Consider the following 17,463-nt stretch of genomic DNA (forward strand, 5'->3'; position numbering starts at 1 on the left):
TGGACATTGAGTCATGAGGCCTGAGGGGAAACCCAGCACTGTCTCTTGCTGAATATGTAGCCTTGGGAAGGTGACTTAGTATCTCTGAGCCTGTTTTCCCAGCTGTAAGATGGGGATGATGGTGTTGACTTTACCAGGAAGTTGTGAGGATCCAAGGGGATTATTGGGCCCTGTGTAGAGCTGGGACCCACTCTGGAGAAACTTATGCTCACCCCCGCTGCTCAGGTCTGGCCCTTGTCCCCCCTGCCTGGGTCCTTCAAGCCCCTATACCCTCTCCTCAGAGCTGTAAAATTTGATGCCCAGCCACTATGGGCATGAATGGCAAGGGTCCCCAGTGGGATGGGAAAGCCCCAAAGGGACTTGGGGTTGGGGATCCCAAGAAGAAACCCTGAGGGGAAGGCAGATTTTAGAGAACAAATCAGTCCTGACACCAGCCACCCCTCCCAGCTAGGAGAGCTTCTATGCTGGCATATCCCACTTGGCAGGACTCTGGCTGGGTTTTTTTAAAAACTTTTTTTTTTATTGGGGAACAGGGTGTTTTTCCAGGACCTATCAACTCCAAGTCAAGTAGTTGTTTCAATCTAGTTATGGAGGGTGCAACTCAATGGTCCATGGGGGCATCGTACCAGCAACCTTGGTGTTATGAGCACTGCGCTCTAACCACCTGAGCTAACCCCTCTGGCTGGGTTTTAAGGGATTTGCCATCCCCTCTTTCAGGCGCAACAAGGTCTGAGGATAAGAGCTGGGGCTGAGGAGAAGGGGCCTGGCTTCCTCGGGGCTGAGGCAGGAGCAGGAGTGGGCTCTGAAGAAAGAAGTCTCTTGGATTCTAATTCTAGCTCTGCCACTGACTAGCTAGCTATGTGTGACTTCATAACTCATTTCGCACTTCACTCTTAGTTTTCTCATTTGCAAAATGGGGATGTGCTTTAATTGCAAATAAAAATGCAGGTTTCTTTAGTTACAAAGAACAGAAAATCACTTGAGCTCATTTAGACAAAGGAGATTTGGGGAAGGAGCCAGCTCTGGGGACCGGAACTGGACCCAAACACTGGGAAGAATGGAGGCCACTGGGGGCTGGTGCCTCTCCCCACCTCTTTGTCAGTGGGTCCCTGTTGCTATGTGCTCACCTCCCCGCTACTCAGGCTGGCTCCTTCCCTCTCCTCTGTGCTTCACAGCTTCTCCTTCCTCAGAGACCCTGCTCTCCCACAACTTTTGTTTACACATGACCTCCTATGGCTATAACTCAACTCCATGGTTCCTCGCGCTGGGCCACCTTGCGGTTCTCACTCCCAGATGCCCAGACCTTCCCAATCACATGCATGATTGGTCCTCCTCATTTGTCCTGCCCAACGTTACCAGAGACTGTAGACCCATTTATGGGCTGCACCTGATCAGGGGATCACAAAGCCCTCACAGATCTGAGAGAGAGAGAGAGAGAGAGAGAGAGAGAGAGAGTCCCCTGGACTGACTGACATGCCTCGTACTGGATGGGGGGTTGGGGTTGGATGAGCTCAAGCACATAAAGTGGAGCACATGGCACCTGTCATACTGTTAGTACTCAGAAAAGTCTGACCGAATGAAACTCAGCAACCCTCCTCTCACACCATAGACCTTTCTCCTGGCCCCTTCCTCTTGCCTTCACCTTCACGGAGGCCTCCTGCCTGATCCCCTCACCCCTGCAGCTTTTCCTGGCCTCGCTTCCTCTCCTAGCAAGCTCGACTGTCCCATCCAGACCCTCTGCAGTGCCCAGCACTCTCTACCCTGCCCCCCAGTAAACCTTCTTGCACTGAAATCTCCAAGCCTCAGCTCTGCTCTCCCTCTCAGCAAACCTCCTGTCAAGGTCTACGTAACTGTGAAGGAAGTAGATGCTAATTGTAAGTAGCAACCATTCACTGAGCACCTCTAAGTGCCTGGCCCTTTGCTCAGAGCTTTACCCGTTTGTTAGAACTCTTCAAAAACCCCCTTGAGCTGAAGCCTTGTCCAAATGAAAAAATCTGAGGTTTGGCATGGCAAAATGAGGTGAACCCAGCTCTGTTTCACTCTCAATCCTTGGCTGGAGAGCAGATGTGTGAGCTGCTGGTGTGAGCTCTGTCATCATTCCTTCCAAGTGGAGTTTCCATAGTCCATGCCAATATTTACCAACATTTCCTCCTTCTCTCTAGCTTTACAAGACAAGTTAGCTAACAGCTAATTTGTATTGACCACTAACAGCTAACTGTTATCAAGTACTTAATATCTGAGCACTTTACGTGTATCAACTCACTTGAGCTTCATAATAACTCTATGGGATATGCACTGTCAATATCCCCATTTTGGAGCTGAGGAACTGACACCTCTGCCTTACGTTAAGTAACTTGACCAAAGTCACACCATCCTGATGGAGCCAGGTTTCAAAGCCAGGCCATCTCACTATAGACCCCAAGCTCTTACTCATTATGGTATACAGTACAATGGCCACGAAGCTCTTCCCACTCCAGTTTAGGGCCTTGGAGCCCATTTTCTGCTCACTCCCTCCAGGAACTGGTTCCACCAACCACTGCCTCCCCTCTTTAAGTTCTCTCTCTTTCTCCACTGGCTCCTTAGCATTCAATATGTTTATGACTTTCACATCTCAAAAATGTCCTCCATCCTATATTTCTCTATAGCTATTCCTCTTTTCTCAGTGTCACAGCACAGTCCATTTTCATGAGTTTCTCCACTTGCTGTCTACACTTTCTCACCCCTCTTCACAATGGCTTCCACTCTTCCCATCCCACCTAAACAGCCCTAAGCATATGGCGATTGTACCCCTATTTTCCAGAGCAAAGAAAATTGTATGCCCATCAACAGTCTTAAAAAAAACACCTGCCCAAGATTGCTGGTCCGACTCCCACATGGGATAGTGGGCTATGCCCACCTGCAACTAAGACTGAACATGGCACCTTGAGCTGAGCAGCTGTGGGCTACTGACGGGCAGCCAGATGGCGACTGAACTTGGAGCTGAGCTAGCTGCGCCCTCCACAACTAAGATTGAAAGACAACGACTTGGTTGTTTCTCTTCCCCAATTCCCCAACACTGTTCCCCTTCCCCAATTCCCCAATAAAATCTTAAAAACAAAACAAAATAAAAAAACAAAACAAAAAAACACCTGTCAATCAAACATGAAATCAGCTATGTAAATTGTAAAACATATTAGAGCTCTAGTAGTTCTGAAACAAATTTTTCATCAAGATTAAAAAGAGTTGCAAAGGCAAACATTGAGTACTTTGGCATAACCCAATTGATCATGACACTAGAGTCAAGTCTTCTCCATCCAGCTCAAGTTTTGCTTTTCTGCTCACATGCACTTCTAATATTATACCCAGCCAATGTGTCATTCAAGTGTAAAGGCAACAGCCTAAGTGTCTTTAAAGGCAACAGACTGACACTTGTACTATTTTATTTCACTGGGAGCACACAGTTCTTACTCTTCTTCACTCATTTAATGTTCATCCATGTTGGGTTGTAGCTTCTTTCTTGGTAACTATAATTATTAGAAAACAGCATCAAAATAAGTTTCCTTTTCTTCTTGGTGGTTTCTCAGTTACCACGTCTCCCTAAGAGTCTTTATACACTTCTCAGCTTTTCTCTCTTCCTCCTACAATCTTTCCCCCCCTCCCCTTCATGTCCCTATCTCTTGTCCTAACTCTGCTACTTTCCTCACCTGACTCAGGATCTCTGGGAGAGGCTGGATAGGAGTCACTAGTGTGCCAGGATCAAAAGATACCCCCCACCCCCAAGCCTAGTGCAGAGAGATAATTCAGGGCTATGGGTAGGCTATGTATAAGCCTCTCCAACCATCTGGCTACACTGTGCCCTTGAAGACCATTTTTCCAAGGTTCCCAATGACTGCTGCATGGAGCACTCACTGCACTGCTGCCTGTTGGTCCCTAAACTCAGTTTTTAGTTTTTATGTTACTGACTACTCGGCAGTATCAGGGACCACTTACTCCTTGACCTCCCTGAAACAATTCCATTCTTCCTGGGCTGACATCCCATTGCACCACTCTGATTCCCTATCTAGCCTCCTGCTGCTCATCCTTTAAGGGTTGGAATTCTTCAAAGTTCCAACCTAGATCTTCTATTCACTGTACACACTCCCTCTAATGACATAATCCACTCATGTAACTGTAACTACCTGTCTGTCAACACTGTTCAAGTCTCTGTCTCCAGGCTAGGTCTTGGCTCCACACCCAAATATTCAACTGCCCTCTAATTCAACTGGCCAAGACCAAACACATCTGCTGCTCCCAAACCTGTTCCTCTTCCTGGGCTCCCTGTCTCTACCCAGCCTTCCTGGCCAGAAGCCTGAACAGCTTCTTTGAATCCTCTCTGTGCTTTGCTTTCCACATCCAACCAATCACAGAAATCAGATGAATCCCATACTCCCTTAGACTCTCTGGAAATTGTGCCTCCCTTTCCAAGAAGATCACAGTAAAAGGAGTAAGAGCTTTATGGTTAGACAGACCTGGCTTGAAATCTTGCCCCTATACTTATTTGCTATATGACTTTGGGCAACTCTCTTTAATTCACCCAGGGCTTAATTTCCTTATCTACAAAATGGAGATAATAACTATTTGAAGAGTTGTTGTGAGGATTAGAAGCAATGATGTAAACACCTAGCACAGTGCCTGTCCCATAGTAACACTTAACGATAGCATTCATCATGATGATAATGATTATTATTGTTTCTGGTCTCACTGTTATTGCTCTAATCTAGCACAGTCTTCTCTCTCCTGGACCATTGCATCAGCCTCCTCACTGAACCCCCTGCCTTCATTCTCCATCACTAGCCCCAAATCTGCTTTTCAGACAGTAGTTGAAAAGATTTCTTTGAAAATGCAAATGTGATAATGACACTTACTTGCCTAGAAGTCTTCTGTCCCCCATTCCATCTACCCTATGCCCCAGCCATACTCTCAAGTCTCCAAGCACATGGCCATGTTTTATTCAAGTAGCTCCCTCTGCCTCTGCCCGAATGTTTCCTTTCCCTCCCTTCCCTCTCTCTCTACCTAGCAGATCCTCACCCTTCATGCCCAGTGCCAACGTCTGCCACCCCTTCCTCCATGAGATATCTGCTTACTTGGAGTTGGCTGCCAGTTCCTTGAGGGCAGGGAGCAGGTGGGGTTCCTCTTTGTCACTCCTGCCTGCCTGCACAGGGTTTGGTGCAGGAAAGGACCTCACAGAATGTCTTCAGACACTTGCCCACGGTCACACAGTGGGTCAGCAGCAGGGCCAAAGCTTGAACCGAGGTCTTTTGTCTTCCTGCCCAGGACTCTTTGCTCTACACATGTCATTTTGCCCCAGTAGGCAGCAGAAACCCAGGGCTGGTGACTTGGGGTGGGGGCCTCTCCACAGGAGGGCAGCAGGCGACCTGAGGACACACAACACATCTCAGTGCCGCACCTGATAAGTGGCGAAGGATAAAATTATCCACAGCCCACGTCCTGAATCTTCCCATCTGACATGGACTAGAGATAAAAAATGAACGCCACAAAATCCAATCTTCCTTGGTGCAGAGGCGGGCTGGGGTGTGGTGGGGGTGGGGCTGCTCGTTGCACAGCACTCTCGTATTTATTGGCTCATAATTGAAGGCAGCCTGGAGATGTCCCTGCACTGGCCCCTGGCAAGACAGGTGGGGGCACAGTGACTGCTAAGGGAGGGAGTCAGGACGCAGACTTCTTCCCAGGACTGCAGCCATGGAAGAGAGGCCAGAGAAAGGGAGCCAGCTAGTCGGCTGCTGCACTGGCCCCAGGGGTCTGACTCAGGCCCAAGGTCCTGCTTCTGCCACCCATTTGTTTTGACCTTGGGTCAGACCCTTCCTTCCCCAAGCCCATAATTGCAGGCTTCTGGGTTTTATTACCAGGGAATGGGATGTATTGGGATGTGGGGAAATCTGGGCTCCTAACTTGCTGTGTGGCTTTAGGTGGATCTTTTCACCTCTCTGGGCTTTGTACTTTCTTCTTGTCAACAGGAGAGGATGCCTCTCTTTTCCATATGAAGACCAAAGGGGTTAGGTTGGCCTAAAGCAGCCAGGCTGTGCATTTTAGCAACAGCACTGGAAGGCTCCTTTTGGGGGAAGGCAAAGACACATGAAATGCTGCCAAATATTAAGAACCAGCCATGGCTCCCAGTTGCTCCTGGGAATGGTCCAGATGCCTAAGGCTTGGCATTCAAGGCTCTGTGAAACCTGCATAGTCTTACCGCGATTTGCGCCATTGTAAGGAAAGGACCCGGGACTGGGAGCCAGACCAGTCTCACGACTACCTTGCCATGTGACTCTGGGCAGGGCACTGACCATCTCCAGGTCTCAGTTTCCCCATCTATAAGATTTCTGCATCGAATTTATGAGGAAATTAGGGTCTCTAAACACAGAGCCAGTCAGTGACTAAGTTCTGTTGCCTCTCCCTGTAAGTGTCCCCTTAATCCATCCCTCCCCTGCTCTGATTATGGACATGCCTTACCTCGGTACTCCTCTTTTCTCCTGGACCAGAGCAGTAGCCTCTTTGTTGGTCTCCCAGCCTCCATACACCCCTCTCCATACTCTGGTCAGAGTGACCCTTCTAAAGCAGATATCTGACCATACCAGTACCCTCCCCTGTGCCAAACTCCTCCTCAGCAACCCACTGTCCTCAGTCCAGCTCCTTAGATTGGTATTTAAGATCCTGCATGACCGCGCCCTGTCTTGTTGTTCTGTCCCCCAAGTGTCTACACCTTTCAGGCTGGCCTCCTCACTTCCCTCTTCCATGCCTTTGCTCAAGCTTTTCTCCCAGACCCTCCCCTCCCCTCTCTTCAGCCCTGACACCTGGGCTGAGCATTCCCCAAACTGGCCACTAGGGGGCTCTGAGGCCCTGAGTACAGCACTGGGTGGGGCCAGAGTTGTGCCTAGTCTGCTCCAGAGCATCTAGAGTTCTGAGCCCCACGGGGAACCTGTTCCATGGAGTCCCCAGGGCCTCAGGTGTGAATGATGTTGCCTGTTCCGCCTCCTGCTACTGTGACTAGATTATATCTGAACCATAGGGGGCCCAGAGGTGGTCTCCTATAAACCGCCCCCTCCATTGTACAGATGGAAAAACTGAGGCTCAGAAAGGGGCAGTGGCCACATAACAAGTCAGTGCAGAGCAAGAGCTGGGGATCCTCCTGTGCCTGCTATCAGGGGTCAGGGCACAGGGCTGGAGTAGGGCTGCAGAAGAGACAGAAACTCCAGAGGCTTGTGCAGCAGCAGGCACCCAGCTCGCCCACCTCTGCCCTCAGTGGTTGGGGTGAGAAAGCTCAGCAGGAGAGACTCCGGGAGGGGGAGAGGCTTCTGCTGATTGAGTTCCCATCCTCATTGGGCCCCTTGTTGGTTCTGAACCATTAGTGGCTGCAGGTCTTTGTACATTACCTGACTGAGGCACAGGATAGGCTAGGATTTGCTCAGTTGCCCCAGAATATTAGAGCTGGGCCTGAGACCAGAATCCAAGGTCTTAGGTCCCCAGCCAGGAGCCCTCTGAGCATACCACATTTTCACTCTGAGATGGAGTGGTGAGCAAGGGACTTGCACAGAGGTTTTGCAGAGACAGAGAGGAGCAACTGTTGAATAGGGCTTGTGCTCAGTAAAGAAGGATGGGCACAGCCTGCCGTACAGGAGCTCAGAGTCCAGAGAAAGGGCCGTGGGCAATGGGACACCTCCTAGCTTCTCCTTACACAAGAATGCATATTCTATCTGGGCCACAGCAAAAGTTGTGCACTGCACAAAGGCACCATCTAGCCCTCATTCCACTCAGAAAGTCTTCCTTCTGCCTCTGCCTCTCTGTGTCTATGCTTAGATCTGACTGCACCTGCCCTGAATTCATTCTGACGCCATTTTGAATTCATTCTCCAGGGAAGGGTGCTTCTTTGTAATCCATCTGCCATGAAGGAATTTGCATAAAGGATGTATTATAGGCTGGTGTTGGCCTGGGCTAAGTGAACACCTGTAGATTAATAGTTTAGAACCAGGCTAGACAAAGCCCTGAGTGCCAGACCAAAGAGTTCAGACTTTAGCCCATAGGTATGCAATGAAGGTTTTCAACTAGGAAATGGCATGATTATACTTGTGTTCTAGAAAGATCACTGATGTGTAGCAAAAAAGGTAATCTGGGACAGGGGGATAATTATGTGAGAAAGCAAATATAATAAAATGTTAATTATAAAATCTAAAAAAAAAATGGACTGGTGGGGAGCCACAGAAAATAGGAGGGTCAGGGAGGAGGCTTGGATCATGATGCCAGAGAAGGACAATGATGCTCAACGTGGGCAGAGGTCATGGGGATGGAGAGGAGATTACGATGTGAGAGATTTTCTGACAGTTGTGTCCAACCCAAGGCGCACAACAGGTGCTTGGTTGAGGAAAGAGGAGTAACGGGTATGGCTTAGATTTGACATTGGGAACTGAGGTAGTGGCAGAAGATACCAGGAAGCACCTCGAAGCCACCTCATTAATCTATTTACTCATTTTTCCACCCACTCACTTATCCATCCATCCATCCATCCATCCATCCATCCATCCATCCATCCATCCATCCATTCAGCAGTCACCAAGAGCTTCTCCTTTGCCAAGTCTCCAAATGCTGGGGACTTAGAAAGTGACCAGTGATGATCCCTTCTCTTGTGGAACCAGGGAGTGCTCTCCCACCCTATACACCTGGCATTTCTTCTCAGGAAGTTATTAGTCACACAGACTTGGGGCTGGGGAGAGGGTCTCCATCCTGCCTGGAGATCAGTATTAAAGTTACAAGTCTTAGCCATTGAAGTTTCATGATATTGTTAAGCACCTGGACACTGAGACTCAGCTCCTCTCCCCAGGTGTCCCAGCCTGATTCCCATTCCTGGGTAGGGCTTGCTCCTACCAGGTGGAGCCACCCATTCAGAAACATGAGCTCCTTTGCTGGGTGTCAGGGGCAGTTGGTTCCTGCCCTTGTAGACGACAGGCCTGGAGATGGGAGACAGGGACCCTTGGGGGAGAGAAGATGAAGCTAAATCATTGCAGTGGTGGTGGGTGGAGAGGAAGGGCAGGATGCCAGAGAGGTAGGATTGGCAAGAGCATGTGTGGTTCCCAGGGTTTTAGGCGCCCAGGGATGAGGGTGGCCCAGGGATGAGGGTGGCCAGGTGGAAGGCACCTGCTCTACTGTGTTGTTTCACAGGGTCCTTCACGGGAACAAGTTCTGATAAGAAAGACTAGACCTTCGCAGGGGAAGGGCTGAGAGATTCTTCCCAGGTCCCTCTCCTCCTTCCAGAGAACCATCATCTCAGGGTTGAAGTCGCTGCTTTGGATGAAAGGCTGTTTTATGCAGGCCCAATGTGATGGTCTCATTAAATGGCACCATTAGGGAGCTTTTCCAAGTGTGAGGTTATTAGTTTCCTAGATATAATTTCATAGGAGGAATACGGCCAAAATAGAACCTCATCAGTCTAAAAGCTATATCAGTCTACTCAAGATGCAAAATCAAATGTTACCTACATAGCATATCTGTCAGTGACATCATAACCCTGCGTTCATTCGGTAAATAATGACAGGGCACTGTGAGCTGGGCTCAGTGCCCGGCTCTGGGAATTCACAGTTCAGGCCTACATTTCCTTTTGTTTTTATAGCTTAATTTTTACATTTCATTCTTCAACTTGCTTAGAGTCTATTTGGGCATAGGGTATAAAGTGAAGCTCTAAAATGATTTCCCCCCAAGTTGGACTGAGTACGCATGCATTATAATCTAGGTCAGAATTTTCCAGAGTGATTCTATGCAATACTGGTCCCATAAGATACTCAGGAGTCAAAAAGACCTATAGTCAAAAAGTTTAAGAACTGTTGCACCCCTATAACCTTGTTAGAGATTCACAATGGACATGGATATGGACATAGTAAAGGCTCTGAGGAGTCCTGCAGCAAGAAAACTTTTATGTCTTGCTTCCTAATTTTATTTGGCTACAGAACCCATTTTAATAACAGCTATGAACACAATGCAGAGCATCACTTTGGAGTAAAGACGATAGCAGTGTAGATCCGAGACTGAGGCCTCCTCTGCCTCAGATCCAGCTTCTGCTCACTTGTGGACCTGGGACCCGGCCAGGATGGATAATATGCACATGACCGGTTCTGTTCCAGGGCCCACAGTGCTAAGAGCTCTGCCAAGAGCCACAAACCATGGGTGCTCCACAGAGAACAAGGTGGCCTGTCTGGCACTTGGCTGAGACTTCACAGAGGGGTATTTGCTCTGGGCCTGGAAGGACAAGCAGTGTGTAACAGAAATAGCTCTCGTGAGAGCAGGACCTCCAGTGGTGATACCCTTCCAGGGCAATGACACAGACCATGCCTCTAGAACTATGAACAGAAATGCCCAAATTAGATGCCCCTGGGGAAGCCAGTTGAACACACATGCCTATGACATGGGGCAAAGGTGGGTGTGGGTGTGCAGCCAGGACACTTGCTGGGAAGGGTGCTTAGCATTTACTTTCCAAGTTCTAGGTCTGCCTCGATGAGACAGGTTCTCCTGGGGCCTCATTATGACAGTTGGCACAGACCACACATGCGACCCTCCCAAGGCCCCCCTTTCCTCGGGGAGTCTGCAAAGTTCCTTTCTTGTCTGGAACAAATAACTTGGGAGTTGAAGTGGAGTGAGAGGAGAATGTGGGGACCTGGATTCCTAGGGATTAATTAGGGCCCTTCAATGAGATCTGTTTCCCCTCTGGAGGCCAATTAGGCTATTTGGAAGCTTGGGTGGTGGGAAAAAGGGGAGGTAGATATGTGTATATGTGCCTGAGGCAGACCCATCCATCCTCCACTGGGCTGGGTCCTTCTGTGGGGGAGAGTAACCTCAGGGGTATCCTGTGCACTTACAGGAAAAGTACAAGGGCAAAAATAATCACAGAACTGTTTCATCATCTAAGAACAGAACTTTAGTGTTGCATTGCATGAAGTGCATTATCCTCATCTCAGAAATCACCCTCACCTCTGTAGTATTGTCCTGTACTGGGTACCCACTAGGGGCCAAGCCCTAGGCTAGGCCTTCACATTTATGATCACCAGCAATGCACAGGGTTCCAATTTTTCCACATCCTCACCAACACTGGTTGTTTTCTTGATTTTTTAATATGTTGTAGTGTTTGTTTGTTTGTTTTTGATAATAGCCATCCTAATGGGAATGAAGTGGTATTTCACTGTGTTTTTTATTTGCATTTCCCTAATAATTAGTGGTGTTGAGCATCATTCCATGTGCTTATTGGCCATATCTTTTGGAGAAATATTTATCCAAGTCTTCTGAGCATTTTTAAGTTGGTTTTGTTGTTGTTGTTTAGTTATAGCTCTTCATATATTCTAGATGTTAATCCCTTATGAGATATATGCTTTGCAGATATTTTCTCCCATTCTGTGTGTTGCCTTTTTAGTCTCTTGATAGTATCCTTTGATGAAGAAAAGACTTTCATTTTGATGAAGCCCAATTTATCTGTTTTTTTTCTTTTGTTGCCTGTGTTTTCATTGTCGTATCCAAAAAATCATGGCCAAATCCAGTGTCATGAAGCTCTTCCTCTAAGTTTTCTTCTAAGAGTTTTATGCTTTTAACTCTTATATGTAGGTCTTTGGAATAGACAGTTTTTAAATCTTAGTTCATTTAATAAACATCTACGGAATACCTACTAAATGATGGATCCTGATTCAGGTGCTTGAGGGTACAACAAAGAACACGATTCTTTAAGTCAGGCATGTTTTAGATGAGGAATTTGAGATTGAGAGACATGAAGTAAACTGTCTAAGGCCACATAGCTAATATGTGGGAGCACCATAATGCTACTCTAGGTCTTCTGACTCTAAGTCTACTCTCCTGTGCTACATTCCTCCCTCGTTTGCCCACCGCCTACAGCTCCCGAATGCCCGGTAACTAAGACCATCTTCTCAATAAGGCACCCCAGGCTCTTCACTGGGCCAGTCCACATTTCCAGCCTCATCTTTCCTGAGCCACTTTTATGTACCCCTAACTTGACCCAGTAGCCTGGGCTCAGTCCAATGACCGCACCCTCTGCTTCTCTCTTCTTTGTCTCAAACCCACTCATAGTCAAAGGCCCAGCTTACGACCCGCCTGCCCCAAGAACACTTTCCTAAACTTTCATCCCTCACACATCTCTTCCCTTCCCACAACATGCAAAGTCTCAGTATTATCCTTCTTCGTGTCTTATTCAGATCTTTCTAATAGCTGAATCAACGTCAGATTTGGAGCCAAAGAAACCTGATCTTGAAACCTCCTTCTGTCACTTGTAAAGTCACATCATCTTTCAGAACCTCAGTTTCTCCCTCTGTAAAATGGAGGCAGCAATTCTTACACTGCTGGTTCGTTGTGAAACGCAGAAACCATGACCTAAGGCCCTGGACACAGTGATTAGCCCAGAGCAAGTGCTCAGTGACACTGGTTATTGGTTCTCTGTCCTTCTCTCTTTCCTTCCCCATCATTCCCCCTGTGTCCTGAGTGAATCTGCTCTCCTCAACCACAGCACAGGTGTGTTCCCTTCAGCAGCTCTGGCTCTCTCACTGTCATGGCTGTGCAGTAGGAAAAGCACCCTGTGTTCATTCTCTCCCCCTCCCCCTTCCAGAGAAAGAAATGAGGCTCATAATGGGAAAGTGACTCACCTGAAATCACACCGTTCGCTAAGTCTACCACCTATGTATCTGACAGTGTATTTCATTAATAGCACTACATAAACTGTACTTACCTTGTTTGTTTACTTGTTGCCTGTGCTCTCACTTGAATGTAGTCTCCATGAGGACAAGAATTTTGTCTTGTTCATCTGGTTTCCTATACCTAGTTATAGGTTTTTCTTTGTAGATATCTGTTGAATGAGTGGATTTTACCCATTTGATTTAAAGGAAAAGGCAGCGGGGAAAGTAGTTAATGCAGAATGCCCACTGATGGCAGCCCTTTTTAAGAGCATTGAGATCCCTGGATCTGTAAAGCACCTTTTTAGCATCCTAGAGGGTCTGATTTAGAAGGGCCCTTAAGGACATCTTGGTCCACGCCCTTCATCTTACAGAGAGAGAAGAGACTGGTAAGGGCTCGGCGAGGGACACATGGCAAAGCTGAGACAAAGCTTAATTGGAATCCTGGTCTCCTGCTGCCCAACATAATGACAAATGTCCAACACAACAGCTTGGGCAAAACACAGAATCTATTTGTTCACTTCACTGGGAAGTCCAAGGGGATAATTTGGTTTCAGATATGGCTGATCCAGGGATTCAAGTGATCACTGCTCTCTTTGCTTCATCTCTCAAAGAATCTGTGCTTCCCGTGAGGTTAAGAGGAGGGGCACTTAATGAGCAGTGACAGCTTAATGGAAATGAAATGGATCTCAGCCAGGAGACCAGCACTGTGGCTCCAGTTTTCCTTTAATTTACTCTGAGTCCTTGGGAAACACATCCCCCCTCTCTTTGGGCATGTGGCTATTCATCTGTATGACGTGGCATCTGATGAGATGATTGTTCGGAGAGTGGGAGAAAACTAATGCTGAATGACAACATATGCCAAGAGCTAACCTATTTATTATGCTACTACTGGGTGCCAGGCCCTATGAGAGGTGCTGGCATACAGAGATGAAAAACATTCTGTGCCTATCCGCACCTGGCTTGGCGTCTAATGAAGAATACATACAAATAATAAGGTAATTATAATTCAGTGTGATAAAGGCTAGGATTGGGAACCTGTTATACAAGCTAAAAACGGGTGTTCTTTTCTAGCCTAACAACTAGAAAAACAAATTAATGCTTTTTACAATAGTAACACAAATGAGGTTTATACTATCAAAAATGACCACCATGTTTGTTGAAAAAATTAAAAATTTGAATGAAAGACATAAAAGGAGATTTGAACAAATAGGGAGTTATGTCAAATATAGTGGAAGGGGGAGCATAAGGCAATCTCAAAAAATTTATTGCTAGATTTTTGAAGTAGCTTACAAACATGTTCCAAAATTTAAATGGAAGAATAAAGACAAACAAATAGGTAAGTGAATTTTAAATATATATATAAAAGATGAGAAGTTTCCTGAATTGGATAAGTAAAAAGACATACTGCAAAGCTATAATAATAATATGATGCTAGCATAGCCATAGGCAAATAGATAATAGAACAAAATAGATAGCTCAGAAGTAGACAAGGTGTACAGGAATTTGAAATCGATAAAGATGGCACTATAAAACAATGAGGAAAGATAGATTTTAAAGACAGATTTAAGAAAAAAATGGCTTTCAATATGAAAAAAAATAAAACAGAATTCCTACCCTACATGTTAGACAGAGAGGAATGCCACATGGATTCAAGATATATATGTGAAGATAAAACTAAGAAGGTAGTGAAAGAAAATGTTGGGAATATCTCAACAGCGAAACAGTGGTAAGGAAAGGCTAAAAACTTAACATACCAAAATAGGTAAAAAAAAAATGGGGTGAATTTGAGTATATCAAAATTAAGAATTTCTGTTCAGTGAAGGACAGATTACAAATTTGAAAACATATTTGCAACATTTAAAGTTGCCAAGGAACAAATATAGAGAAGTCATGAAACCAATAAAGTATTGCAGAAAATCCAAAGTAAATGAGCAAAGGTTCTCAAGCAATTTATAGAAAGGGAAATGCTGGCTGCTAGCAAGTATTTACAGCAATGATCCATGAGTAATCAGAGATGCAAATTAAACAGAATGAGGTACCACGTTAGCCTTATAAGGATGGAAAAAACCAGAAAGTTGGATAATATCAAACGTTGGTAAAGATGTGGGGAGATGGGAACTATATAGTCCATTACTGCTGGGAATGTAAACGATACAACCATTCTAGGAAACAATATCAAAGTACAGTCAATTCTTATTATTTGTGGGAGTTAACATTCTATAGAGTCACTGTGAGTACTGAATTAGCAGATATTGTATCATTCTTCTAGGGGAAATGCAGGGTTCTGTTCTTGTGAGCCTTTGGTCACAGCATTTTCATCCGCTGATCAAATACATGACTTGTTTTGTGGGTTTTTCTGTTTAAAAGCACCTTTGTAATATATATTGTTGATTCATTAATACTGAACTTGGCCAACAGCACTCATGCCTGAATGAAACTTATCTAACACATATATTTTCTCCATAAGGCATATCACAGATTTTGTGCTTAGGAGCCCTAGATGGCATTTCAACACTATGCTTGGGTACCATTTTAAAAAGCAAAATTACAAAAAAAAAGCAACCCTAAAATAAAAAATGCAGAAAACATGGCACTAAATAGACCATGGAAAGGACACTCATCTACAGTATGAGCTGAAACAAGAGGGCAGAGTGTTGCTTTGTTGGATTTCAGCTGGAAGTGTGCACATGGGTAACTCAGATATTTTGTTGCTCTGGGCATGTTTTGGGGTGACTCTGAAAGTGCCTTGAGTATTGATTTTGGGGTTAGTGAATAAGCAAAATTTCAAATACAGAATCTGCAAATAAGGAAGAACTATGTTTAGCTAAAGTCTATGCATACCCTATGACTAACCTGACTCCTTGTAATATTCTAGGGAAAATTCTCCATGGGTCCATAAAAGGACATATACAGGACATTTATGAAGTCATGTGGTAGCACAGAGTTGGAGGCAATTTAAGTGTCCTCCACTAGGAGAAGAGACAAATAAGATGTGATGAAATCATACTACGGAATATTATGCATCAATTGGAACCAATGAAACTGGATGTATAAATAGCAACATAGAGGGCCGGCTGAGTGGCGCGTTGGTTAAGAGCTGGATTGTGACGCCAGAGGGCCCCGGTTCGGAACCCACATATGAGGGCCAGTGACACTGCACTCTACAGCTAAGATGCTGAACAATAGCTCAACCTGGAGCTGGGCTGCCGTGAGTCGCTGGCGACAGCGTAGGCTGCAGCCCCTGCTGTAGTGGGTTGCCATGGGCTACCGTGTGTAGCCAGCAGCCAGCGTGAGCGGCCAGCAGCAGCCGTGAGGGCCATCCAGAAGCCGGTGACTGATGTGCCTCACCCAGGAAGAGCGCAATGATGGTGCCAACTTGGGCCAGTGAAGCAACATCCTCCACAACTAGACTGAAGAACAAAAGGACAGCAACTTGTGTGTTCCCCTTCCCCCAATTCCCCAGCGCTGTTCCCATCCCCCAATTCTCCAATAAAAATCTTTTTTAAAAAAATAGCAACATAGATCTAAAACATAGCATTGAGTGAAAAATGTAAGAAATAAACTGAGACGTGTAACATAATTATTTTATGTAAATTAAAAGTGTGCATACATGCATAAAACAGCACTACATATTTTACAAAGATATGCATATATTTATGGACATAAACCCAATACATCAGAGTTGGCGCTCAAGTGAGAAAGGGGAACAGGAGGGTAATTGGGGGGAGGGTTAGAGGTAAAGAGAAAGATGAATAAAACAAGAAAGGAGCTTGCACAGGCTAATGGGTATAATGTACTCAGAGCTCTCTTCTCCTAAGGTCCAAAAATGAAAAAGTGTCATGATGGGGGAATTATACAGTGCTGAGGGGACACATATGAATGGAATTTCAGGGTGAGGTGCCAGGGCAGGCTCCTCCAAGGAGATGATATTTCAGGAGAAGCCTGAGTAAGATTTCAGCTGAAACAGACCAAAAGGAAGACGGCTTCAGGAAGAGAGAAGAGTGAGCTGTTGGTGAGAATGAGAACTTGGTGTATTTGCAAACCTGAAAGAAGTTCAGAATTGCCACGAGAGAGGCGATGGCAAGATTTGAAGTCAAAAAGATCATTTAGGGTCAGATCAGAGAAGGCCTTTAATGTACGTCGGAGGGTCATAAGGTGACCAGATTTGTATGTCAGAAAGCCCATTCAAGCCACTCATGGAACGAAGGGCAGGGGGACACAGGCAGGGGGACCAGTGAAGAGCTTGCTGTGCTCATTCAGGAGAGAGAAGGTGGTGACATCTGCACTAGGGTCGATAAAGTGGGGATGGAGAAGAATGGGTGTAGTTTAGAGATATTTGCGAGATGAAATTCCCTGCTCTCAAATCCTCACAACCACCACCTGATACACATAAGGAAATGACTCCCCTAAGTGTACCAGGCTTCAAATGCCTGCCCTCCCACCCCACTTTTTAAGGCAAACTGCTCCACTCATTCTTGTGTCTGTGTTAAACTGTGTGATTAAACTCCATACATCTCTCTCTGGCCACAGCTAATTGGTCCAGAGATGGGCATCTGACAGAAGGACAGCCAGCCCCTAGGCTGCTCAGGGACCTATGACCTATGGCCTGTTTTGAAACTTTTGAAAATATTTTTTGCTGTGGTAAAATATACATAATATAAAATTTACCATTTTTGAATGTACTGTACAGTGGCATTAAGTCCATTCACAACATTCTGCAACCATCGCCACTGTCCATTTCCAGAGCTTTTTCATCATTCCGAGCAGACACTCTGTACAC

At 45.9% G+C, this 17,463-nt stretch overlaps 1 protein-coding gene across 1 annotated transcript in view; it reads right to left on the reverse strand.

The window, feature by feature from the left end:
• Positions 1–1,410: 1,410 nt before the first annotated feature.
• LOC109386310 (olfactory receptor 2AT4) overlaps positions 1,411–17,463 on the reverse strand; it is a 29,287-nt gene continuing 13,234 nt past the window's right edge. Inside the window, exon 2 of the mRNA XM_019649331.1 lies at positions 1,411–1,418. Within this exon, the coding sequence (XP_019504876.1) occupies positions 1,411–1,418 (8 nt within the window). The remainder of the gene's footprint in view (positions 1,419–17,463) is intronic.

This window comes from Hipposideros armiger, unplaced genomic scaffold (genome assembly GCF_001890085.2).
Source record: "Hipposideros armiger isolate ML-2016 unplaced genomic scaffold, ASM189008v1 scaffold_132, whole genome shotgun sequence".
Classification (NCBI taxonomy): Eukaryota; Metazoa; Chordata; class Mammalia; order Chiroptera; family Hipposideridae; genus Hipposideros; species Hipposideros armiger.